Genomic DNA, 26,515 nt, shown 5'->3' with positions numbered 1-26,515 from the left:
CATGACCTGAGCCAAAGGCAGATCCTCAATGATTGAGCCACTCAGGCGCTCCTCAATAATGTCCTTTACAGCTGCTGCTTTTGATTTTTAAAAATTTAAAAATTTCAATTTTTTTTTAAAGATTTTATTTATTTATTTGTCATAGAGAGAGAAGCGAGAGTGAGCACAGGCAGACTGAGTGGCAGGCAGAGGCAGAGGGAGAAGCAGGCTCGCCGCCAAGCAAGGAGCCCGATGTGGGACTCGATCCCAGGACGCTGGGATCATGACCTGAGCCGAAGGCAGCTGCTTAACCAACTGAGCCACCCAGGCGTCCCAAAAATTTCAATTTTTTAAAAAACAATCTCTACACCCAGTGTGGGACTAGAGCTTACGGCCCCAGGATCAAGAGTCATATGGTTCTCCAACTGAGCCAGCCAGGCCCCCTGCTGCTTTTTATTAAAAAAAAAAAAAAATCAAATAACCAATTAGGGATTGTGCACTGTGTTTAGTTATCATGTCTCTCTCTTTTCTTCCTCTTTTTTTTTTTTTTTTTTTAGGGAGGGTGTCCGTGTTAGAAATGTTAGTTTATTTTAAAAAGATAATTGAGGGGTTAAGCATCTGCATTTGTCTCTGGTCGCTCTCAGGGTCCTGGGATTAAGCCCCACGTTGGGCTCCCTGCTCAATGGGGAGTCTGGTTCTACCTACCTCTCTACCCCTCCCCTTGCTTCAGCTCTCTCTCTCTAATAAATAAACAAAATATCTAAAAAAAAGAAAAAATAATTGAACAAAATATAGGAGGCCTAATATAATCAATTTTACTTTTTTTTCTGTGCAAAGATTACTTTTGTAAGTTTTTATTTTGAAAGAATTTCAAGGTTACAGGAAAGTAGCAAAGATAGTAAGGAAGAATGTTAGTATATGTTTCACTCAGAATCACCAATCATTTACACTTCATCACATTTATGTTATCATTCTCTTGTCTACAAATATATATTTGTCCTTTTTTTCTGAAGCATTTGAAAGTAAGTTGCCTCTCTTGCCCCTAAATACCACAGGTGCATTTGCTAAGGACATTGTCTTATCCAACCACTGTACAAAGTATCAAACTTAGGAATTCCCATCACTACTACCCTATCCATATTCAGTTTCCCCCAGTTGTCCCAAGAATGTCCTTTATAGGGTTTTTTCTTTTCTTTCTTTTTCTTTCTTTCTTTCTTTTTTTTTTTTTTTAAGATTTTGTTTATTTATTTGTCAGAGAGAGAGAGAGAGCGAGCAAGCACAGGCAGACAGAGTGGCAGGCAGAGGCAGAGGGAGAAGCAGGCTCCCTGCCAAGCAAGGAGCCCGATGCGGGACTCGATCCCAGGATGCTGGGATCATGACCTGAGCCGAAGGCAGCTGCTTAACCAACTGAGCCACCCAGGCATCCCTCTTTTTTTTTTTTTTTTGAGGGGAATTGGGATTCAATCAAGGATCACACGTTACATTTAATTGTTGTGTCTGTTTAGTCTTTAAGCTAGGCAATTGCCTAGCTTGTATATGTGTATTTCACAACACTGACCTTTCTTGAAGAGTTCAGGCCTGTTGTTTTGAAGAGTGTTCTTTAATTTGGATTTGTGTTTATTTACCATGATTAGATTTAGGACAAACATGCTTGAATACTACATAGGTGATGGTGTGTCCTTTTCCGTGCAAAATGTTAGGGGGCACATGTTTAGATGTCAAGTTTCATCATTTCATTAAGCTGGACTGAAAACTTGGAAGCTTATTCTTCTGTTTGAGCAAGTTGGTTACTGAAAGGGTTTTCTCAGTTGTCAGATGAGGACGATAATAATCCTGGTTTCACAAGGTTGTTGGATTGATACATATAAGGCACTTAGAACAGTGTCTGGCACATTGTAAGTATTTGATAAATTATTATCACTATATATTTTTAAAATATTTTATTTACTTATTTGACAGACAGAGATCACAAGTAGGCAGAAAGGCAGGCAGAGAGAGAGAGAGGGGGAAGCAGGCTCCCTGCTGAGCAGAGAGTCCGATGCAGGACTTGATTCCAGGACCCTGAGATCATGACCTGAGCGGAAGGTAGAGGCTTTAACCCTCTGAGCCCACCCAGGCGCCCCTATCATCATTATATTTGGAAAAATTTATAGAGGCCTTCATACGTAAGAGACACTGAGTCATAACTCAATTCTTTACCTTTTCAGCTCCTGGGGCAGCATATGACATATATGAGACATTCGATAAATATTTGTTGGCAAAATGACAGCCCTGAGATATTGCAACCATTTTATAGATGAGGAAACAGGCTCAGAGCAGCAAAGTAATTTACCTAAGGTCAGGTATCTTGCAGTAAGTGGCAAGAACCAGATTTGAACCTAAGCTTGTAGGGTTTGTAAAATGGGGGATAAAGCGGGGAACCTGGCTGGCTTGGCCAGTGGAGCATGTGCCTCTTGATCTGGGGGGTTCCAAGTTCCAGCCCCACATTAGGTTTGGAGAGTACTTAAAAACAATAAAATCATAGAGTGCCTGGGTGGATATCCACTCAGGTCCTGACCTCAGGATCCTGAGATACAGCCCCCTCCCTCCCGACTCCCCACTGTTCCTGGCATGCAGCATGCTTAGGATTCTCTCTCTCCCCTGCTTCTCCCTACCTCCCGCGTGCAAGCTCTCTCTCTAAAAAATAACAGTGATATCCACAATAATTTTAAAAATACAATCTTTAAAAAAAAGAAGAGGGATAAGGCATCTGAATGTGTTTTGTTAACTCTGAAGGGCTGGGTAGATGTGAGGAGCGGAGCTGGAGCGCCCGGCACGGCGCTCTGGCACAAGCATATGGTAGGCACTCAGTAGATGTCTGCTAAAGGAACGCGGAAAGCAAATGAGTCACGGAGCGAGAGATCATCCTGTTCTAGCTGGTGAGGGACCTGGAACCCCTGCCTCCCCATCCTGTTCTTCCCACGTCACCAAAGGATTTGTTTCAGAGGGGTGTGGCTTCCGGCGACCCCGCCCCCCCCGAAACCACACCCCTCCCTTCAACGGCGGCTCGCGGGTGGCGAGGAATTTTGGCCCGCGGGCGGAGCCGTAGCTGCCGTCTCCTCGTGCGTCCGCATCCAGGAAGCCGGGAAGCCCGGCGTTCGGGATCCCGCGCGGAGGTACGCAATGTCGGAGGGGGAAAATAGGCAGAGCGAAGGCTCCCCGCAGGCCGGCGTGGTGACTGTCAGCGACGTCCAGGAGCTGATACGGCGCAAGGAGGAGATCGAGGCGCAGATCAAAGCCAACTATGAAGTGCTGGAGAGCGTGAGTGTGGGCTCGGGGCTCCCGGGCGGCCTGCGTCTGAGCTCTCCGCGGTGGATCGCTACCTGCCTGGGAGGCTCGTAGCGGGACAACTGCGGCCCCTGTCGGCAGCAGGCAGGAGGAACTAACGGGATTAACTAAACAATGGGTGTTGGTATTACCGCGAGCGTTTATGGAGCCCTTACCGTGTACTGGGCGCTATTTTAATTGCTTTACATCGGTTAGCTCATTTAACCCTCGCAGCAGCCTTTTGGGGCTGAGGTCTGTCATTCCCTCCATTTTAGCGGTGAGGAAACAGGCGTTACTTAACTTAAACCAGCCTCGAGCCACAGAGCTAATACATTTGCAGCGGTAGGGTGATAATCACCACCAGCTTCGGTGTTGAACGTGTACCAGAAGATCTGTGCTTTGCTAACCCACTTTACGTCAGAACGTCTTAAACTTTCATGTGTTTGGCGAGCACCTGGGGATCTCGTTAAAATTCAGTTTCTGATGAGGACGGGGCGTGCAGGTGCAGATGCTGTATTTCTAGCAAATTCCTAGCGATGCTGATGCTGCTGCTCTAAAGACCGAGCTCTGAGTGACGGGTAAGGCTCGTTATCATTATTGTGTAGGGAGGGAACTGAGGCCCAGGGTGAGGCAAACCCTTGTCTAGGGCTGTGGTGGGCCTAGTTCCCAGGTCTGTCTGACTCCAAAACTGGTAGTTTTTCCTAGGCCAATGAGTGTAAAACCACAAATCAGTTTGCAGAGGAAAAATAAGTACATCCTAGGTAGGTTGGATGAAATGCATTTTAGGTGATGGGAGTAAAATAGAAGCATCAAATGATGGCTGGGGTACCATTTTACTGGGTGCTGGTTAAATGCCTGAGGGGCGCTGGTTTGTGTGTTATATCATGAAATCCACACAACCACCTGTGAAGTTGCTATGTTACCCTGAGGCTCAGAGAGGGGAGGTCACTTGCTTGGAGTCACAAAATGAGATTCAGATCTCAGGCCCATTGAATCCAGAACTTGTGTTTTCAAGCGTTATGCTAACAATTTTCTGAACTTTATTTTATACCTCAAACAGAATGCTGTATACATCCTGTACTGCCGTTCCCTTGGTATTTTTCTTCATGTTGATCCACTTTTTTACTTAAATAAGTTTATCTTTTTTTTTTTAAGATTTTATTTATTTATTTGACAGACAGAGATCACAGGTAGGCAGAGAGGCAGGCAGAGAGAGAGGGAGAAGCAGGCTCCCTGCTGAGCAGAGTTCCCGATGTGGGGCTTGATCCCAGGACCCTGGGATCATGACCTGAGCCGAAGGCAGAGGCTTAACCTACTGAGCCACCCAGGTATCCCTAAATAAGTTTATCTTAAATGAAAATTTTATAACTCTACAGCATATGAAAAAACTGGGGATTTTTTTCCCTTAAATATAAGATAAAAATGCGTATCACATTGATATAATATGTTCGTTCCTTTTGACTGTTTACCACTGTTGGCTGAAAGCTTTAAGCCTGAAGCCCTGCTCTGTGATTTTTTTTTTTTTTTTTAAATTTGACAGACAGAGATCACAAGTAGGCAGAGAGGCAGGCAGAGAGAGAGGGGAGGAAGCAGGCTCCCTGCTGAGCAGAGAGCCCGATGCGGGGCTCGATCCCAGGACCCTGGGATCATGACCTGAGCCGAAGGCAGAGGCTTTAACCCACTGAGCCACCCAGGCGCCCCCTTTTTTTTTTTTTTAAAGGAGGTAGAGCTAGAACTATAAATCTCTTAGGAAAAAGCCTGGGAGTAAATTTTGTTACCTTGGATCAGGCAAAACCTTCTCAGATGTGATGCCAAAATCACAAGCAACGAAAGAAAAAGTAGATAAACAGACTTCATTAGAATTTAAAATGTGTGTCTCAAACCATAAGTGACTTTTTTAAAAAGATTTTATTTATTTATTTGACAGAGAGAGATCACGAGTAGACAGAGAGGCAGACAGAGAGAGAGAGAGAGAGGGAAGCAGGCACCCTGCTGAGCAGAGAGCCTGATGCAGGACTTGATCCCAGGACCCTGAGATCATGACCTGAGCCGAAGGCAGAGGCCCAATCCACTGAGCCACCCAGGTGCCCCACCATAAGTGACTCTTAATCTCACAAAACAAACTGAGGGTTGCTGGGGGGAGGGGGGTCGGGAAAGGGGGGTGGAGTTATGGACATTGGGGAGGGTAAATGCTATGGTGAGTGCTGTGAAGTGAGTAAACCTGGTGATTCACAGACCTGTATCCCTGGGGATAAAAATACATTATATGTTTATAAAAAAATAAAAAAAAATGTGTGTCTCAAAAGACACAGTCAAGAGAGGGAAAAGACAGCTCTCCATGTGGGAGAGGATATTTGCAGATACCTAACAAGAGATGCAGAAAATACCAAGAACTCTTCCATCTCAATACTTAAAAAGGCAGACCGCTTGATTTAAAAAATTGGCCAAAGACTTTAACAGACGCCTTGCCAAAGAAGGTCTGTAGATGGCAAGTAAGCATATGGAAAGGTGCTGCAGATCATACGTCATCAGAGAAATGCAAATTAAAACAACCGTGAGGTACTACTACATAGGTGTCAGAATGGCCAGTATTCACCACAATTCCGACTCCAGATGTTGGTGAGAATGTGGAGGAACTTTTGATTGAGTGCTGGTGGGAATGCTAAAGGACGCAGTTTCTGGCCTAGTTAAACACACTCTCACCGTACCATCCACAGTTGGGTTCCATGGTATGTACCCAGAGGAGTTGAAAATGTGTCCATACAAAAACCTTCGTGATGGTCACAGCACCTTTTTTCACAGCTGCCAAAACTTGAAACCACCGAGATGTCTTTAAGTCGGTGAACAGATAAGTCAATTGTGGTACCTCTAAACAATAAAATATTATGCTAAAAATAAGTGAGACGTCGGCAGGGGTGGTTTCTTCTGGGGCTCTGAGGGAGACTCTGTTCATGCCTCCGTTCTAGGTCATCCCTGGTTTACAGTTGGGTAACTCCAGTCTCTGCCCTTGATCATACCGTCTTCTCTGTGTTGTGGATCTCCCTCTCTTCTTCTTCTTCTTTTTTTTTTTTTTTAAGAATTTTATTTATTTATTTGACAGAGATCACAGGTAGGCAGAGAGAGAGGAGGAAGCAGGCTCCCCGCAGAGCAGAGAGCCCGATGTGGGGCTCGATCCAAGGACTCTGGGATCATGACCTGAGCCGAAGGCAGAGGCTTTAACCCACTGAGCCACCCAGGCGCCCCTCTCCCTCTCTTCTTTGCAAGGGTCCTTGTCATTGCATTAAGAGTCCACCCTAAATCCAAGATGATCTTATCTTGAGAGCCTGGATTACATCTTCAAAGATCCTTTTGCCCCCCCCCCTCCCTGCCAAACAAGGTCACATTTACAGGTTCTGGAGGGTTAGGACTTGGGACACATCTTTTGGGGGCCACTATTCACCCCACTGTCAGTGTGCCTTGCACTGTGCTAAGCACTCCACAGGTCAGCTCATAATTCTCATGACAAGTGGAGAGGGAGGCGAGTGCCATTATTCCCATTTTATAATTGAGGAAGCTGAGGCTTGGGGAGGGGAAGGTCTTAACCAAGGGCACCCAGATGGTACACGGCAGAACAGATTCAAATCAAAGTCTAACCAACTGGAAACTCTCTGCCCTCCATCACACGATGCGCTTCATTGCCTTTGTGCACCCTGCTCTGACTTACTTAGGAAAAGACTTTTAAAATGTTAAATGTATTGTTTGAATAGGGAATACAAGTCCGTGGTCAAAATTCAAAAAGTCTACAAAGGGATAGAAAATGAAAAGTCCCTCTTCCTTCCCTGTCCCTTAGCCACCCAGTTCCTTTCCCCGGAGGCGGCAGCTGATATCAGTGTGTCCTTCAAGGGATAAAAACCTCTTTGAAATCCCTTTTAGGTCCCTTTTTACTTTCCGAAAGAACCAAAGTCCCGCCACAGCTGGATGCTGTTTGGGGTTTTCACTCCCCTCCAACTTCCAAGGCCACCAGCCAGGTATCAGCTGCTGTAGGAAGGAGGGTTTGGAGGAGTCCAGGAGGCTGGCCTTGGGGACAAAGCTCCAAAGAGTCTTCAGTTTTATCTGCCCTGTTCTAACTTCAGAAGAGGAAAATGGATTCTTGTATTACTTGTGTTATTAAAAGTCAATAAAAAGCAATAGTGCCCTGCCCAGAGGGTGGTTGTGGGAGCATGTGGGGAAAGTATGTGTCCTGTGCTGTGTGTGTCACATGTGACAGCTTTCATTCCTGTCCCCCTGATGATTCTGCAAAGAGAAAAAGGTCTTGAAGACTTCGTACCTTTGAGATCTGAAGCATGTTTCTTCCCTCCAGCAAAAAGGTGTGGGGATGAACGAGCCGCTGGTGGACTGCGAGGGCTACCCCCGGTCAGACGTGGACCTGTACCAAGTCCGAACCGCAAGGCACAACATCGCCTGTGAGTCGTGGGTGCACACAGCCAAGCCCCCGGCTGGTGGCGAGGGAGACTGAGGCACACCAGTGAAATCTCACTCATCCATATTCTCTGCTTCCCTCTCTTCCTTCGTCATGGGATGAACTCACTGTCCCCATCCAGGAATTGAGAACTGAGGAAATGAAGTTGCCTCTAGGGTTCGAAATTGATGGTTTCAGTGTTTATTTTGTTTTTAAGGACTTGGCTTCACTGTGGAAACTTTCCTGAAATGATGATAGAAACCCAAGTCTCAAATTGCTTACAGTCCTAATCAGTAATCAGTTTTGTGTTAGGAAAGACATTCACCTGGGAAGGATAGTGACTTGACTGCGGACACTCACGCGGGAGTGTTCCGTCCCTCAGTACAGACATGTGGAGGTCGCCAGTGTGGGGCTGACCATCACATCCCAGGCTCTGCCATCCGTAGGACATGTCGTCTTTAGGGTCACCATGTCCATGTGCCAAGCAGGAAGGAAAGGAAGGAAGAAGGTAGGAAGGGCGAAAGGTCCTTTGCCAGCCAGTACCCTCCCTTTAAGGATCTGTCCTGCAGGTCCCACCTCCGCCTTGTCGCACTGATTTCTGCTTTCCCCTCCTAGGCCCCTCTGCCTGCAAGACACACTGGGGAATGTACCCTGTGGTGGGCGTATCACTGTCCTAAATAAAGTCATTTATTTGTTTGTAGTTGAGGAACAAGTTGAGAGTAGCGGTGGGGCAGTGTATGAGTTTCTACTTCTGCTGTAACAAATATCCACAGACTCAGTGGCTTCAGAGGTCAGGAATTTATTGTCTTAAAATAATCAGATACCCAAATGGGTATCACTGGGCGAAGATGGAAGTGTTGGCAGGTCTGTGTTCCTTCTGGAGGCTCCAGGGAAGAGCCCATGCTTAGCTTCCCCAGCCTCTGGAGGTGCCTGTGTTCCATGGCTCGGAGCCCCTCCCTTCTCCAGAGCTGCACCTCCCAACCTCTGGTCCCCCCATCCCTCCTCTTTCTCTCTCTCTGTCTCCCGCTTTCACTTACGAAGACCCTTGTGATCACAGTGGACCCCCCACCTAGGTAATCCAGGGTGATCTCCCCAGTCAGGGTCCTGAACTTAACCACATCTGTAAAGCCCCATGTTGCCCATGCTAACATACTGGCAGGTTCGTGTGGGGCTGTTTTTCACCCCTGCCACGGGTGGGCAAGTGGCAGCCTCTCCCACAGAGTCCTAGTAGAGGGGAATTTATCAGGCACATTTTTCATGGTTTATGTGTCTGAATCTTGATTCCATCCGTAGCCTGTTTTGGTATAAGGCTGAGCTTCTGGAGACACAAGTAACCATAGGAGTGAGGTACTTCTCAAGCTGTCGAACGTTCCTCAGAGCTGCCCTGTGATCCTAGAACAGCTTCTTTTTTTTTTTTTTCTTAAATTTCATTTATTTTATTTGACAGAAAGACAGAGATCACAAGTAGGCAGAGAGGCAGGTGGGGGGGTTGGGAGCAGGATCCCCGCCGAGCAGAGAGCCCCATACGGGGCTTGATCCCAGGACCCCGAGATCATGACCCGAGCCGAAGGCAGAGGCTTTAACCCACTGAGCCACCCATGCGCCCCCTAGAACAACTTCTTAAAGCATCACTTTTCCTTGGAAGTTTTGGGGAAAGCAACCTTTTTTGTATTGAAACAAGTGGAAGATACATAGTAGGGAAAAACCATGTGAAGACTGAGGGAAGTTTGGGGCTTTTGGCTCAACCCTCAGACTCCCCAGGGCTGTGGCCTGCTTTCCTTGGCATTTAGGATTCTGAGGGAAATTCGAGAAGCAGAGCCTACCATGTGAGAGAGAGTGCTGACTTATTTTTTCTCCAGATGGTTCCCCTGATGTTCTAGCACCGTTTATTAAATAGCCTGTTCTTTCTCCATTAATGTGAAATGCTAGCAGTATTACATAGGAAATTTGCAGACCTATTTAGGTCTCTTAGTTTTTTGTATTGTTCTGTTGATCTATCTCTTTGCTAATACCACACTTTAAAAGGACGTTTAACTGACTGAGCTATCCAGGCGCCTCTGAGCAATTCTTACTGATCTTCTTTGAAAAACTATTCTCAGAAGTTGTTTTTGTTTCATTTTTGTTTCTTTTGTTTTGTTTTTTAAAAGATTTTATTTATTCATGAGAGATAGAGAGAGGCAGAGGGAGAAGCAAGCTCCCCACTGAGCAGGGAACCCGATGTGGGACTTGATCCTGGGACCCTGGGATCATGACCTGAGCTGAAGGCAGACGCTTAACCATCTGAGCCACCCAGGAGCCCCTCTTTGTTTTTTTTTTTTTTTTAAAGATTTTATTTATTTATTTGTCAGAGAGAGAGAGGGAGAGAGAGCGAGCACAGGCAGACAGAATGGCAGGCAGAGGCAGAGGGAGAAGCAGGCTCCCCGCCGAGCAAGGAGCCCGATGCGGGACTCGATCCCAGGACGCTGGGATCATGACCTGAGCCAAAGGCAGCTGCTTAACCAACTGAGCCACCCAGGCGTCCCTGTTTTTTTTTTTTTTTAACTAAGCTCTACACCCAACATGGGGCTCGAACGCACAACCCTAGAGATCAAGAGTCTCGTGCTTTTCCAACAGGGCCAGCCAGGCGCCCCAGTTTGCCACATTTTGGATTAGCCATCAATACTGAAAAAGAGGATTTTACCCCCAAATTTCTAATTTCCAGCTTTTCTCCTGTTACTTCTCCCAGACTGAACATCGCCTGCCGCGTATTAGCGGATTTAGGCATCCCTTTTTCCTTCCGGGGCATTAGGAGAAAGGTGAAGTCCTTCTTACACGCGGCTCACGTCACTCATTTGCGCGGCCAGCACACTTGCCCCATGTGTGCATTTATAGCGCCGGCTCTGGATTCACTGGGGCCATTTCTTGTTTCTCTGCACCTTTCCGGTCTCAGGGGAAACAGCGCTGCCTTTGGGACGTCGCCCCTGATCTAGATTGGCAGGGTCGGTCCTGGCTGGCTTGCCCACAGCGGCAGTCATCAGCAGGTCCAGCAATGACTTGTTCCTGAGCGGCTTCCCTTGCTGGACTGTGAGCGTCGTCCTGGCCACAGGTTTGTCCTTTGCCTCTAGTCCATTGGCCAGGAGTAAGTGCTCGTTCACCCTTCAGTGAACAGATGTGGGAGTCTGGTGTCCTCGGCTGTCTTCCTCCTTCCCTGATGTGGCGTTCTCCCCCCAGGCTTGCAGAACGATCACAAGGCCATCATGAAGCAGGTGGAAGAGGCCCTGCACCAGCTGCACGCTCGCGACAAGGAGAAGCAGGCCCGGGACATGGCTGAGGCCCACAAGGAGGCCATGAGCCGCAGCCTGGGCCAGAGCGAGGGCCTCAGCCCCCCGCAGGCCTTCGCCAAAGTGAACAGCGTCAGCCCGGGCTCCCCCGCCAGTACTGCAGTAAGCCAGAACCCTATCCCCTAAATCCATACCCGGAGGGTACGGTGGGTCAGGTAGCCTCGGGTGGGGGTGTGTGGTGGGGGCAGACCGTGGACAGACAGACATGCTGTAGCCGGACTTCACCCACTTACTTAGCAAACACTGATGGAGCCCTGGGGGTCCAACCCTGTGCTGGGGCCGGGGCTCTGGAGGGGAGTCAGCCCCTGCTGCCCACTGATCTGCTCAGGGAGAGACCCGAGACACAAGGAAGAAGGTGGTAAGTATTCCGAGAGAGGGAAAGAGGCTCTCTTCTTGGGCTTACTTCAGCTGGGCACTGAGTCGTACACATGAGAAGGACAGTTGTATTGCCATTTACTGAGTCCTTGCTTTGTACCAGCTGTCCTGCCAAGTGAGTTCTAGATCTTACCTGGCATATTTTTTAAAAAGTTTTAAACAGCTTTATTGAGAAACTGTTCACGTACCATACAGTTTACCCATTTGGAGCGTACGGTTCCGTGGCTGTTAGTGTAGTCCCAGAGCTGGGCAGCCATCACTGCCAACGGTTGGAGAACATTTTCATGATTCTGGAAGGAAACCCTATGCTGGTTAGCCATCAGCCCCCAGTCCTGCCTCCCCCCAGTTCCTGGCAACCACCAGTCTGCTTTCTGTCTCTGAATTTGCCTATTTTGGATACTTGATCTAAATGGAATCATATATGGTCCTTTATGACTGGCTGTTCCCACTTAATATCATGTGTTTAGGGTTCATCTGTGAGAGAACATGTATCTCTGTTTCTTTCCTTTTCATGGCTGAATACTATTCCATCATGTGGATAGATGCCATTGATTTTATCCACGCATCAGTTCATGAACATTTGATTTCCGTCTTTTGGATTTGATGAGTAATGCGAGTCTGAACATCATGTTCAAGTTTTTATGTGTCTGTGTAGTTAATATTTAATCCCACAGCTGCCTCCTGGGGTAAGCACTGATCTTAACCCCATCTTACCCATGAAAAAATCCTCTAAGACCGGAAGTAACTGGTGCCAAGACATGTAGCTCCTCAGCTATGGAACTGGGTCCTACATCCAGGTCCTGCCCACTGTCTGTAGTGATCACAGGATGGTAAGTTATACTCGAGCCTCATTTTACTTGCTGCTCTGTCCACAGCATCTAGCACAGGGCTGTAGTTGGCCCATGACAGATACTTGTTGAAGGAGTGAGTGACTCTCGTGATCAGTATGTTCTTAGAGTGAAAGGGTCACACTAGTCCTAGGTCAGCCTTGTGCCTATGGCTGCTTGTCTGGGGACCTCTAGAGGAAACTTTTCTAAATTTTTTTTTTTTAAAGATTTTATGTATTTTTTAATAGAGAGACAGCGAGAGAGGGAACACAAGCAGGGGGAGTGGGAGAGGGAGAAACAGGCTTCCCGCTGAGCAGGGAACCCGAGGTAGGGCTCAATCCCAGGATCTTGGGATCATGACCTGAGCCAAAGGCAGGCGCCCAATGACTGAGCCACCCAGGTGCCCCAGATGTGTGTAAATTCTGATCTCTGGGGGCATCTGGGTGGTTCAGTTGTTAAGCTTCTTGAGTTGGCTCAGGTCATGATCCCAGGGTCCTGGGATCAAGGCCCACATGAGGCTCCCTGCTCAGTGGGGAGTCTGCCTCTGCCTCTGCCCTCCCCTCTGCTCATGCTCTCTCTCTGGCTCACTCTCTTTCAAATAAAAATCTTAAAATTAATTAATTAATTAATTAATTCTGACCCCCTGAAAAAAGAGGCCGAAGTTGGCCTGCCTCTTTTCGCCCCTGACCCCAGAAAACAGCATTTGGCTTTTACTCTGCATTCTTTTTTATTTTATTTTATTTTATTTATTTGACAGAGATCACAGGTAGGCAGAGAGTCAGGCAGAGACAGAGAGAGGGGGAAGCAGGCTCTCTGCCAAGCAGAGGGCCCGATACAGGGCTCGATCCCAGGACCCCAGGATCATGACCTAAGCTGAAGGCAGAGGCTTTAACCCAGAGCCACCCAGGCGCCCCTACCCCACATTCTTTACGGCCTGTACCGCCACCAGCTTTTATCAGACGTTGAGCAGATCTGGCCCTCTTTTCCTAGAAGGAACCCGCAGGAGGAGATGGCCCAGTTACCCGCCGCCGCCTCCCATAGGAGATAGCTAAATGCCTGACCTCTTTGCTTCGCACCTGCCACTCTTCCTGGTGGAAAACAAGCTCTTGGCCTGGACGTTAAATTGGACATGGAAGGGTAAAGAACACCAGAAGCACATTTAACCTCTACCCTGGTTTTCTATTTTCTCTTTCTTTAGGGTCTGCAAGTGGACGACGAGATTGTGGAGTTTGGCTCTGTGAACACCCAAAACTTCCAGTCTCTGCATAATGTTGGCAGTGTGGTGCAGCACAGTGAGGGGGTGAGTTGGAGGTCACATCTGCTTAGTAACCCTAGAATGGCCCGGGGCAAGGAATCGCCACGAAGGTCTTTGCTGCCTTCAGAGAGCGGTTGCTTAGGCACCGGGCCTTTGCAGTTTCTGTTCTCTCTGCCTGGAGAGCTTTTCCTCCCTTATGTCCATCCCTCATTTTGTACAAATGACACCTGGGAGAGGCGTTTGCAGCCACTCTGTATCAATACTCCCGCCCTGCTTCCCATCCCTGCTTTCAGTGTTTCTTGGAGAGCTTTGCATTGTGACATACCTTGCTCTGCTGTATTGCTCATAGCACTCCCTTGTACGAACGGACCCCAGCTTGTCCATCCCCTGCCTTATCAGGGGGCGTTTTGGTTATTTTTGATTTTATACTAACATGAACAGTCGTATATCCTTGTTCACATACTACTTCTTGACGTAAATACCAGAAAATAGAATTGTAGGTTCTCAGTGTATTAAACACACTTATAGTAGGTAATCCAAAAAAGTTTCACTAATTTGTACCCCGACCAACAGTATGTGAGTGCATCATATCATCCATGGTACTCTGTATTGCTGATCTTTTAACATTTTTGCTGAAATGGCATCTTATTTTAATTTGTATTTTCCTGATTACCAGTGAGATGGAGTATCTTTATTTTATATGTCCATTGATGTTCCTATTTTCATCTCTGTGGATTGTCTGTTTACCTTTTTTCCCATCTTTTTTTCTCTTGGGTTATTTGTCTTTTAAAAAAAAAAATTATTGGGAGGAATTTTTTGCATACTCCAGATACGAAACCTTGGCCTGTTTTCATGCTATATATGTTTTTCCCATTAGCTCCTTGTTTTTTAACTTAGTGTATGGTAACTTTGATTACTTGGAAGTGTTTTGGTTTTGTTTTTTTTTTTTAAAGTTACTTAGATAACCATTTTGTTAAATTTGTTAAGATCACAAGGTCTTCCCTGCCTAAACCATACCTGAGAATTTAAGAATTATGGGACAGGGATGAGTACATTAGAATGTGATTCATGTGCAGATGGTCAGTTTCAGTCCTTGAAAATACAGTAAGTCTTGGGATTCAAAATTGGTTGCAGTCAGTAGGCTTTTACACAGCATTTCCACCTGATGACCTCAGCGCATGGCTCAGTAATGTAACTTTAACAGAAGTTACCTTGGCAAAGATCCACACTTTGTCTTTTTGTTTTTTGTTTTAGATTTTATTTATTTATTTGACAGAGAGAGACAGAGCGAGAGAAGGAACACAAGCAGTGGGAGTGGGAGAGGGAGAAGCAGGCTTCCTACGGAGAGCAGGGAGCCCGATGCGGGCTCTATCCCAGGACCCTGGAATCATGACCTGAGCCGAAGGAAGACACTTAACTGTCTTGAGCCACCCAGGTGCCCCTATTATTATTATTATTTTTTTTTTAGAGAGAGAGAGAGAGAGGCAGTAGAGGGAGAAGGAGAGGAGAGAATCTTTGGCAGGCTCCACGCCCAATGTGAACCCAATGTGGCTTGATTGCACAACCCTGAGATCATAACTTGAGTCAAAATCAAGAGTCAGCTGCTTTACCAACTGAGCCAGCCAGGTGCCCCAATCTTTTTTATTTTCTTTAACAGTTTCAAGGTATAATTCACATACTGTATAGTTCCCCCATTTAAAGTGCATAGCTTGGCGTAACCTGGGCGGCTCAGTCGGTGGAGTATGTGACTTTTGATCTCGGGGTTTTGAGTTTGAGCTTCACGTTGGGTGTAGAGATTACAAAAAAAAAAAAAAAAGTGCATAACTCCGTGGTTTTTAGTATATGCATAGAGCTGTGCATCCATCACCACAGTCAATCTTAGAACATTTTCACACCTTGAAAATCAGCTCCATACCCCCTAGCAGTCACTCCCCCTTCTCCCTACCCACCTACCCCTGAAGAACTAAACTTTTAGTCTCTATGGATCTGCTTATTCTGGACATTTCATTTAAGTGGGATCATATAACATGGGATATTTGGTGATTAACATCTTTTGCTTAGCATCGTGTTTTCAAGGTTCACCCATGTTGTAGCAGGCGTCAGTACCATCCCTTTTGTGGCCGAGGAATACCCTTTTGTGTGGACATACATTACTCACCCATTTCATTTATCCATTCGTCAGTTGATGAGTGTTGGGTTTGGTTTCACTTTATGTCTGTTGAATAATACCCCTGTGAACATTCATGTAGAAGACATTGTGCGGACATTTGCTACATATACAGCAGCTTAGTATATACCTCATCTGGAATTCTGTGAATGGTGCGAGGTAGGGTACCAAAAGTTTTTCTTCCCCAGATGGATAGGAGTTGTCCCCAAACCCTTAGTGAATAGTTAATACTTAACCCACTCATTTATATTGCCACCTCTGTTATATATCAAATTTTTATGAGTGGGATTCTTATTCTTTATGATCCATTGGTCTCTTTGTTCTGAACCTTTCTGGAGTTGCCTAGGACAAATTCATTTGTTCTTTATCAGCTTCTTTTTTTTTAAGATTTTTTTTTTGTTTATTTTAGAGAGAGAGAGAGCAAGCATGAGCAGGGGGAGGGAACAGAGGGAGAGGGAGAAGCGGGTTCCCCGCTGAGTGTGGAGCCCAACATGAGGCTTGACCCAGGACCCTGAGATCATGACTTGAGCCGAAGGCAGAGGCTTAACTCACTGAGCCACCCAGGCACATATATCAGCGTCTTTTTAACCTGTCGCCATGAAGGGTTTATTAGTTGTTTATTGGTGATAAAAAAAAAAAGTCACCGTAAACTTAGCAGCTTAAATTTATTATCTCTCACAGTTCCTGAGGGGTGGATGTCCAGGCGTGTTTTAGCTGGGTGGTTCTGGCCTACAGTCTCGTGAGGTTGTAGTCAAGATGTTGGCAGCAGCTGTAGTCATCTGAGGGCTTGACCGAGGTTAGAAAATCTGTTTCTAAGATGCCCCACTCACATGGCTGATAGCACGTCAGTTCCTTGTTGCTCGGGCCCCTCTGTAGTGCTGTTGGAGTGTCCCCACAACATGGCCGCTGCTCCCCTCAGAGTGAGGGTCCTGGAGAACGCAGAGAGGAGGCAGCGGAGCCCCCTTTGACCCAGTGTCTGAAGACACACGTTATCACTTCCACATGATTCTGTTCATTAGAAGCGACTCACCCAAGTCCAGCCCACACTCAAAGGTAGGGGAATTAGCCTTTACCTCTTAAAGGAATATCAAAGAATTTATGGGCACTTTCTAGAACCCACCACACAGGGTTTCTGTTTTCTGTCCTTGCTCAGTTACCACTTGACGGTTTCTGTTGGCTTTTCATTCTGGTGCCTTCTCTCATCTTTGTAGTCCCCTTTCATGTGATTTATTTGTCCTGTGGTGGTATTCCTTCGTTACTGTCGGTTGTCCTGTCATGTTAGTGAGGGTTCTAGATGTAGCTTTCTTCTGTTATGTTTACCCAGAGTCTCTCCTGCTTTCTCACTCCTTTTCCCCAGACTTTCCTAGGGTTATGGTTTTCTCACATGTCCTGTGCACCTTGCTGCACACACTTCGAAACTTTGCAGTTGCCTGGGCTCATTGTTACTGGTTTGTTTTGTAAATATGTCTCTGTTTTTCTGGAAGAGGTAATACATACACATGTTTAAGACCGAATCAAAGAATGTATAATGAAAAATCTCTCCTCCAGAGGTAGCCACTGTGTGTTCTTCTGGGGTCGGTCTGTTCATATAGCAGCATATAGAGCTATTGGCTCTTTTTATTAGGGTAATTTACCTACAGCAAATTTACCCTGTATGGTGTACGGTACTGGGAATTTTGACACATGTACATAGTCTGGAAACTGCCACTGTAATGAAGATACAGAACAGTTCCATCGTCCTCCCCCAAATGGCCTCATACCTGTGGTTAACCCCTCCCCCAGCCTCCACCCCACAATCTGTGCCCTACAGTTGTTCCTTTTCAAGAATGTCCTATAAATGGAACCACACAGTGTGCGTCGCCTTTTAACTCTGGTTTCTTGCACTTGGCGGCGTACATCTGAGATCTCTTCCGTATTGTGTGTGTCTGTTGTTCGTGCCTTTTTACTGCTCAGTCGTGCCCTGCTGCGTAGATGAGTGCCAGATGGTTTGCCCATTTACCAGCGAGGGACAGTTAGGTTGTTTCCAGTTTTTGGTGATTAGCGATAACAGCTACTGGTTTTTAGTCTCTCTTTTCTAGTTAAATATATTATTAAACTCTTCATAGATCTGTGAATCCTTTTTCTTTTTTATTGAGGTATAATTGACATATAACATTATGTTAGCTACGAGGTACAGTGTAATGATTCAGTATCTATATGTTACAAAAATGATCATCACAATAAGTCTAGTTAACATCCATCATCGTAGTTAAAATTTTTTTCTTGTGATGAGAACGTTTAAGGTTTACTCTCTTAGCAACTTTCAAATATGCAATACAATATTATTATCAGGCGTTACGCAGGGCATGGCCACTATGAATCCTTTTTTACAAAAGTAGTTATTGAACATTTTTTTTAAAGATTTTATTTATTTATTTGACACAGAGAGAGACAGATCACAAGTAGGCAGAGAGAGAGGGAGAAGCAGGCTCCCCGCTGAGCAGAGAGCCCAATGTAGGACTCGATCCCAGGACCCTGAGATCATGACCGAGCCGAAGGCAGAGGCTTACCCCACTGAGCCACCCAGGCGCCCTGTTATTGAACATTTTTAAGTAATAGTACCTTTTCTTTCTTTTTAAAGATTTTATTTATTTATTTGACAGAGAGAGATCACAAGTAGGCAGAGAGGCAGGCAGAGAGAGAGGGGGGAAACAGGCTCCTTGCTAAGCAGAAAGCCTGATGCGGGGCTCCATCCCAGGACCCTGAGATCATGACCTGAGCTGAAGGCAGAGGCTTAACCTGTTGAGCCACCCAGGTGCCCCATTAGCACCTTTTCTCAAATGAAATTCCTTGGGGAATTCCGATATATCAAACTGCTGGGATGGGGAGACCTCACCCCCTCAGGGCCCTGGATCCTCCCGGAACCAGAGTCCAACTTGAGAATCAAGAGTCTGCTTTGTGACTTTAGAAAAATGATACAAAAAACCCCTACCACATTTCTGTTTTTAGATATTTAGGTAGTTTCCAATTTTATGGAAACCTGGAAATCAGTTCTCTTGTAGACAAATCTCTGTCTTTTGGTAACTTCCCAAAGCTCAGTTTCTGCATCAAATGCATGTATTTTCAAAGGAAAAAAGATCTTAAATTTTTTAAAAAGTTATCTTTATTATAAACAATGCATGTGGTATTGAACTGTAGAAAAGAACATAGGGGGCGCCTGGGTGGCTCAGTGAGTTAAGCCTCTGCCTTCGGCTCAGGCCATGATCCCAGGGTCCTGGGATCGAGCCCCACATGGGGCTCTCTGCTCAGCGGGGAGCCTGCTTCCCCCTCTCTCTGTCTCTGCCTGCCTCTCTGCCTACTTGTGATCTCTGTCTGTTAAATAAATAAATAAAATCTTTTAAAAGAAAAGAATGGAGTGCGACATGTTATAACATGGATGAGCCTTGAAAGGATTTGTGCTGAAAGAAACCAGACCCAAAGGGCTGCGAGTTTAGAATTTGGTTAATGTGGGGGCACCTGGGTGGCTCAGTGGGTTAAGCCTCTGCCTTCAGCTCGGGTCGTGATCTCAGGGTCCTGGGATCGAGCCCCACGTCGGGCTCTCTGCTCAGCGGGGGGCCTGCTTCCTCCTCTCTCTCTGCCTGCCTCTCTGCCTGCTTGTGATCTCTCTCTGTCAACTAAATAAATAAAATCTTAAAAAAAAAAAAAAAAAAAAGAATTTGGTTAATGTGAAGTGTCCAGAACCGTGCAAATCCGCGGAGACAGAAAGCAGGTTGGTGGTCACCTGGGGCTGAGTGGAGGACGGAATGGGGAGTGCTTTTGGCACAGGGGTCTTCTGAAAATGTTCTTCAGTCAGGTGGTGGTTATGGTTGTACAAATGTCTGAATATACTAACCCCCCCCCCCAAATGGTATACTTCAAAATGGATTTGGTTGTATATTAATTATATCTCCCATAAATAAAAATCATGCGCTTTTAGTATAAAAGCAGCAGGTAGGGTAAACGTTTTTGAAGAAAGAGGGTCTGTCCCTCCTCTAAGTCCCTCCCCTGCTCTGCTTGAGGGCTGGACAAGGTGTGGGCACTGGAGTGGGAGCAACACAGAAAAACAGAAAGCCCTTGCCTCGCGAATGCTTTTGTGGGGGAGACAAACTAATCAGATGTAATTATACATTCTCATGAGTGTCATGAAGGGAAAATTCGAGAAGGCTGGGAGAGCAATGATGGGTCTTAGGATCACCTTCCTGAGGACGTGACCTGTGAGTGTTAGAAGTTGATCAAGGCCTGGGGTTGCCTCACTGGCTCAGTCGGTGGATCATGTGATCTTGATCTTGGGGTTGTGGGTTTGAATCCCATGTTGGGTGTGGAGATTACTTAGAAAGATAAAATCTTAAAAGAAGTTGATCAAGGCCAGAGACTGGCAGGGAAACGGCAAGAGGAGCCTTCCAGCAGGGTCATGTCCCTGAGGTGGGAGGGCCAGAGAAGATGGTTGGAGCCCAGAACAAGGAGAAAGGGAGTAGGGAGAGAGGAGGTAGGTCTGTGAAGTTGGCAGGGGCCAGACTACATGAGGCCTTGTGGTCCTATCAAGATTTCATTCTCTTTCCCTGAGGAGCAGTAGAGAGCCATACACACTTCCAAACTGAGGGTAATAAATGTAGGCAGCTTTGTGTCTCGGAAGGATTTCTCCAGATGCTGGGTAGACGTAGAGAGCTGACTGGAGGGCTGACAGTTTTAGCAGCCTGGTCAAGGGGTGATGATGGTTTTGGTGTATGGGCTGGGGGTAGAAGGAAGTGAGTAAATTAGACCTTTAGGATGAAAGTATATGGGCTTTAATATGACACCTATCTCATGTCAAGGATGACCTCTGCGTTTCTAGCTTGTCTAGGGATATCATTTCTAGAACCAGAAGCACATCAGCATATCACTCACACATTTCTTAAGTATGAATGAATATGCCTATAGTGATTTCTCCTTGAAAAAGAAGACAAACAAGACCTATCAGGGGCACCTGGGTGGCTCAGTGGGTTAAAGCCTCTGCCTTCGGCTCATGTCATGGTCTCAGGGTCCTGGGATCGAGCCCCGCATCGGGCTCTCTGCTCGGCGGGGAGCCTGCTTCCTCCCCTCCCTCCGCCTGCCTCTCTGCCTACTTGTGATCTCTCTCTCTGTCAAATAAATAAATAGATGTCTTTAAAAAAGACAAACAAACAAAAAAACCCAAGACCTACTATACATAGTGTTCTGGGTCCTCCTCCCAAGATTCCCATGTGGGTATATTCCCATATTCCATTTGTTGGTCCGCCATCTTTTATGTCACCAGCCCTCAGTAGCAGACATTTAGGTTGTGTCCTATGTTTGGCCATCTCCAGCAATGAGGTAGTAAATATTCTTGTTTTGTGTGAGGGTTTTTGTTGGAGAGATTTCTGGAAGTGGAATTACTGGGTCAGAGGCAATGCACATTTACAGATCTGATAGATGTTGTCAGGTGCCCTCCAGAAAGCTTGGATCAGTTCATATTTTCTTGAGCAGTGTATGTGAGGGCTTGCTTCTTGACATCTCTCACCTGTGCTCTTTCTTCTTCTTTGACCATCGAGGTGAAAAATGGCATCTTTCTCTTTTTTTCTTATTTTGTCATATTTCAGAAATTCCATTGCAAGATCTGCCATAATTTTAAAAATTGTGGTAAAATATACATAACATAAATTTAACACTTTGACCGTTTCTCAGTGTGCAGTTCTCTGGCATTAAGTACATCCTATCCTGCAGCCATCTCCTCCATCCATCGGCAGAACTTTCTCAACTTTCCAGACTGAAACTCTGTACGTGTTAAACACTAACTTCCCATTCTCCTCTCCCCAAGCCTCTAGAGATCACTCATCTGTCTTCTGTCTCTGTGAATTTGCTCTCAGTGGGATTTGCACCTACCAGTGGATCAGACTCTCTTTCTCCTTCTGTGGCTGGTGGATTTATTTAGCATACTGTCTTCATGGTCCATCCACATCATCGTGTGTGTCCGCGTTTGTGTGTGAATAGACCACGTTTTGTTCATCCGCTTGTCCGTCGATGGACATTTGGTTGGCTTCCATCTCTTGACTGTTATGAATAATGCTGCTGTGAACAGGGCTACACAAATACCTGTTCAAGTCCCAGCTTTCAATTCTTGGGGTGTATACCAGGAGGTTTAATTGCAGGATTATGTGGGGGCTTCTGGGTGGCACTGTCGGTTAGGCATCTGACTCTTGGTTTTGGCCCAGGTTGTGATCTTCGGGGTCATGAGATCAGGCCCTGCTTGGGGCTCTGTGCTCAGAGCAGAGTCTGCTTGGGACTCCCTCTGCCCCTCCCCTTGCACGCTCACTCGCTCTCTCAAATAAATAAGTAAATTTTGAAAAAAAAAAATTGCAGGATTATGTGGTCATTCTATCATCACTTGTTTGAGGAACAGCCATACCGTTCTCCACAGCGACTGGCCATTTTTCATTCCCCCCAGCAGGGCACGAGGGTTCCAGTTTCTCTACATCCTCGCCAACTCTTGTCATTTTCTGTTTTTGGATAATAGTCGTCCAAGTGGATGTGTAGTGATACCTCGCTGTGGTTTTGATTTGTATTTCTTCATTGATTAGTGATGTGAAACATTGTTTCATGTGCTTTTGGCCATTTGTTTATCTTTTTTGGAGAGATGTCTGCTTGAGTTTTTTGCTTATTTTTTAATTGGGTTGTTTGCTATTGTGAGTTTTAGGAGTTCTTTACATATTCTGGATTTTTTTTTTTTAATTTGACAGAGAGAGACACAGCAAAAGAGGGAACATAAGAAGGAGGAGTGGGAGAGGGAGAAGCAGACTTCCCGCTGAGCAAGGAGCCATGGGGCTCGATCCCAGGATCCCAGGATCATGACCTGAGCCAAAGGCAGCCACTTAAAGACTGAGCCACCCAGGCACCCCACATATTCTGGATATTAATCCCTTATTGGATATATGATTTGCCAATATTTTCTCCCGTCCTGTGAGCTACTTTTCACTCTGTTGATAGTGGCCTTTGATGCACAGAAGTTCTAGACTTTGATGCACCTTGTTGTAGTTTGTTAAGTTTCCTTCATATGTATTCTATTTTAATTTTTTACATCAAAGTAATACATACACATGATAAAAACAAATTAATGGTACAGAAAGACATAAAAGTGGGGTGCCTAGGTGGCTCAGTTGGTTAAGCGTCTGCCTTCAGCTTAAGTCATGATCCCAGGGTCCTGGAATTGGGCCCGGAGCCTGAGCAGGGAGTCTACTTCTCCCTCTCCCTCTGCCGTTTCCTCTGCTGTTCCCCCTGCTTGTACTCTCTCTCTTGCTCTCTCTCAAATAAATAAAATCTTCAAAGAAAAGGATTAAAAAAAAAAATGTCATCCTCTTTCACTCCAAACTCCCAGTGCTTCTCTCTGCAAGTAACCATTGTTCACAGTTTTTTGGTATATCTTCCAGAAATCTTTGTATGCATGAAGCAATTTATATCCCCTTTTAGAAGGTATATTCAGGAGTGCCTGGCTGGGTCAGTTGGTAGAGCATGCACTTCTTGATCTCAGGATCAAGAGTTCGAGCCCCCCATTGGGCATGGAGCCTTCTTAAAAAAGAATTAAAAAAAAAAAAAAAGAAATAAAAAACAAAAACCAAACAAAAAAGCATATATTCAAAGGGGTTCATACTTTGCTCGTTTTGTTTTTACTAAAACTGCTTCATTCACTATGGTATATTTGAATAATACCTTATCGAGGGATATTTTGAGTGTTTTCAGGTTTTGAATTTATAAACAGTCCTAGAAGGAACACTTTGTTCATATATCATCTTGTACTTCTGCAAAATATATCTCGTGTTCACCTTTTTAAAGATTTTTTTTGGTGGGGAGACACGTTTGTCCAGGAAGACCCTACCAATTTGTGACCCATCGGCTGCCCCAAGAGTGTCACGTCCCCCACACTCTTGACAACTACGGGACTATGTTTAATAAAGCATCCTTACCACTCTGGTGTGAAAAGTCAGTATTTCGGCTTGTTAGTCTGAATCTCTTTGAATATGAAACACGTGGACTATCAAATGAGCCTCTTTTCCTTTCAGAAACCCTTGAATGTGACAGTGATCCGCAGAGGGGAGAAACACCAGCTTAGACTTGTCCCGACCCGCTGGGCAGGAAAAGGACTGCTGGGGTAAAGTATCATTTCTGCTCGCTGACACACCCTGTCAGCTGTCACTTGAGTGCGTGTCAGCCCTAAAGCTGTGGGGAGGAGGTGGGGGGCCACTGGGAAATGAGGATTTCCCCCAGATCACCTGATAAGCACCTACAGCAGCAGTGAGATCACAGGTATGGAGGCAGAGGGAACCCTGGTCACTCTGGTTCTCGCCTTACCTGGGCATTTGTTCTAAAAGAATTAAAAAGCACAGGCGAGGGGCTCCTGGGTGGCTCAGTGGGTTAAAGCCTCTGCCTTCCGCTCAGGTCGTGATCTCAGGGTCCTGGGATCGAACCCCGCATTGGGCTCTCTGCTCAGCGGGGAGCCTGCTTCCCCCCTCTCCCTCTGCCTGCCTCTCTGCCTAGTTGTGATCTCTGTCTGTCAAATAAATAAATAAAATCTTTAAAAAAAAAAAAAAAAAGCACAGGTGAAACACTTAGGGGGCTCACTGTCCAGTCTTCTGAATGGAGCCACTAAACTTACGTTGTTCCTTTTTCTTTTTTTCTTCCAGCTGCAACATTATTCCTTTGCAAAGATGATTGTCCCTGGGGAACGGTAGTAGGAAAACATCTTCCCTTGCCCTGGACCATGGGTCTGGTTGGGACTTTCTTCCTTCTCTTCTTTCCCCGAAGCTTAAGGATCTGGAAGAGGTTGGAAGCCTGAACTTCTGGGTGACGGAAATGTCGTGGCCTCCCAGTGTAATCTCTTGGGTTTAAGGCCTTGTTAACTTGATTTGTGCTTGGTATCTTTTGTGAATTAGGCTGTGGCCCCTAAATGGGAGTCCTCTGGATTGTGGGCAAGTGGGCGGGACTTATTCTGGCAGGAGCTGATAGGACTTTATTCTTTTAGGAATTTTTTCTCCCAAATAAACAGTTTTCAGTGTTGATATGACCATGTTATCACCCCAACTGAATTTTTTAAAAAATTTTATTTAAATTAAATTCAGTTAACATTTAGTGCCAACTGAATTTCTTATGAAAACCTCTCAAACCAAAGCTCAGACAGGAATTAGAACATTCTTATAGAAAGCTGGACAGGGGTGCCTAGCTGGCTTAGTCAGTGGAGCATACAGCTCTTGATTTTGAAGTTGTAGGTTCGAGCCCCATGTTGGGTGTAGAGGTTACTTAAGAAAAATAAAATCTTGAAAAAAGAAAGAAAGTTAAACAGAACAGGGTCACCTGGCTGGCTCAGTTGGTAGAGCATGCAACTTGGGGCTCTGAGTTCAAGCCCCACATAGGGTGTAGAGCTTATTTAAAAAAAAAAAAAAAAAAAGTTGGGACAGAACAAATGAACAGTGGTGTTGCAGTTAAGATTTGACCAACGACACTTTAAGAACATCAGCCTTTAGTGAATGGGGTTTGCACCACCTGCATTTGCAGTGTGGCATTGCTGCTTGGATACAGAAATTATATCCTCCAGGACCACAACTGCTCCTTTGAAGAGTGGGGAAAATGGGGAGGCTCCCCAGGTAACCCACTGTGGTGTCTGCTTCCTCTCCTGTAACCCACCAGAGGGCAGCAAGCTCCCTTTGTTTCTGGAATTTAAAAAAAAAAAAAAAAAGAAAGAAACCTGATAATTACTTTTTTTTTTTTTTGCAAATTACCTTCTAAATTGACTTTTTATAATTGAACCTCCTGGTCATCCCCTCAGATCAACAGTAGTTTGTAAACTGCTAAGGTGTGCGTGATCCCTGATGGGAACCAGCAGTGCATGCAGATCTGACTTCTTGGAAATGTGGATTCTTCCTTCCTTTTATTTTCTTTCACATGGCAACATGGGTTTCAGTGATTCTTAGTGACCCTGTGTTTTACTTTCTCTCTTCATCTTATCACAGTGTTTATTTCCCTGTTTCTTGCCCACCACTTTCTGTTTCTGAGGCGGTATGGCCCATTCTGATGAGCCATGCCTGGGTTCCTTGGGAATGGATTTGCTTGGGTTGGGTACAGAAGCCAGCTTGCCTGACGGGAGTCCGCACTGGGGCGTGCTTCCAGCCATAGATTCTCATGCTCAATGGGAAAAACCTTCCTGTTGGGTGTCTTCCTCTAAACTACATCCACGGGCATTCCCCCTTATAGCCCTACATGCTGTGCTTACCAGCATTTGCTGCTTAAATTGTATGTGTTCTTTTTCCAAGTGTTTTCCAATCTTTTGTAAGCCCTAGATTATAATAAATACAGCTTGTACCATCCAGTTTGTTCCTTTTTCTTTTTCTTTTTTGCGATGTATGGTTATTAATCAACCAGCGTTGGGGCTTGGGGTGGGGGGTGGGGGACGGGGAGAGTCATTCACATTCTCCTAAAATGAGAGCACCCAGAGTTTTCTGCGGCAGTGCCTTTGGCTGGTTTCCCGCAGATCTCCCTTTAGAAACCTCAGGATGGCGGTGTGTGCTGGCTTCTGTGAGATCGCAGCTGAAAGTCACTTTGAAATGATCCTCATAGATTGAACCCAGCTGGTTTTGCAGACATATGGTGTGATAGGAACAGCAAGATATCGTAGCCTACATAGTGTGTCCTCCCAGCTAGCTGAAATACTGCGCAGGACAGGTAGTGCCCCATGAGAAAGTGGGGAGGGTCGATCCGTGCTGTGTCCAGGAGGCCGGGAAATTTAGTTTGCTTTTGACAAAGAGGATTTTACCAAACAGCTCATACTTAGCCTTCAGAAAGTCAGAACTG

At 45.7% G+C, this 26,515-nt stretch overlaps 1 protein-coding gene across 1 annotated transcript; it reads left to right on the top strand.

Annotated features, from left to right (window-relative positions):
- Positions 1 to 3,077: 3,077 nt before the first annotated feature.
- On the top strand, positions 3,078 to 26,033 carry PSMD9 (proteasome 26S subunit, non-ATPase 9). The gene is made up of 6 exons (XM_047697762.1): positions 3,078 to 3,279; positions 7,625 to 7,727; positions 10,934 to 11,145; positions 13,444 to 13,545; positions 23,734 to 23,822; positions 24,355 to 26,033. The coding sequence occupies exons 1-6, from the start codon at positions 3,142 to 3,144 to the stop codon at positions 24,380 to 24,382; spliced, it is 672 nt and encodes a 223-aa protein (XP_047553718.1). The 5' UTR covers positions 3,078 to 3,141; the 3' UTR covers positions 24,383 to 26,033.
- The last annotated feature ends 482 nt before the right edge of the window (positions 26,034 to 26,515 follow it).

This window comes from Lutra lutra, chromosome 12 (genome assembly GCF_902655055.1).
Source record: "Lutra lutra chromosome 12, mLutLut1.2, whole genome shotgun sequence".
Taxonomy (NCBI): Eukaryota; Metazoa; Chordata; class Mammalia; order Carnivora; family Mustelidae; genus Lutra; species Lutra lutra.
This window is presented reverse-complemented; position numbering and strand designations above follow the sequence as displayed.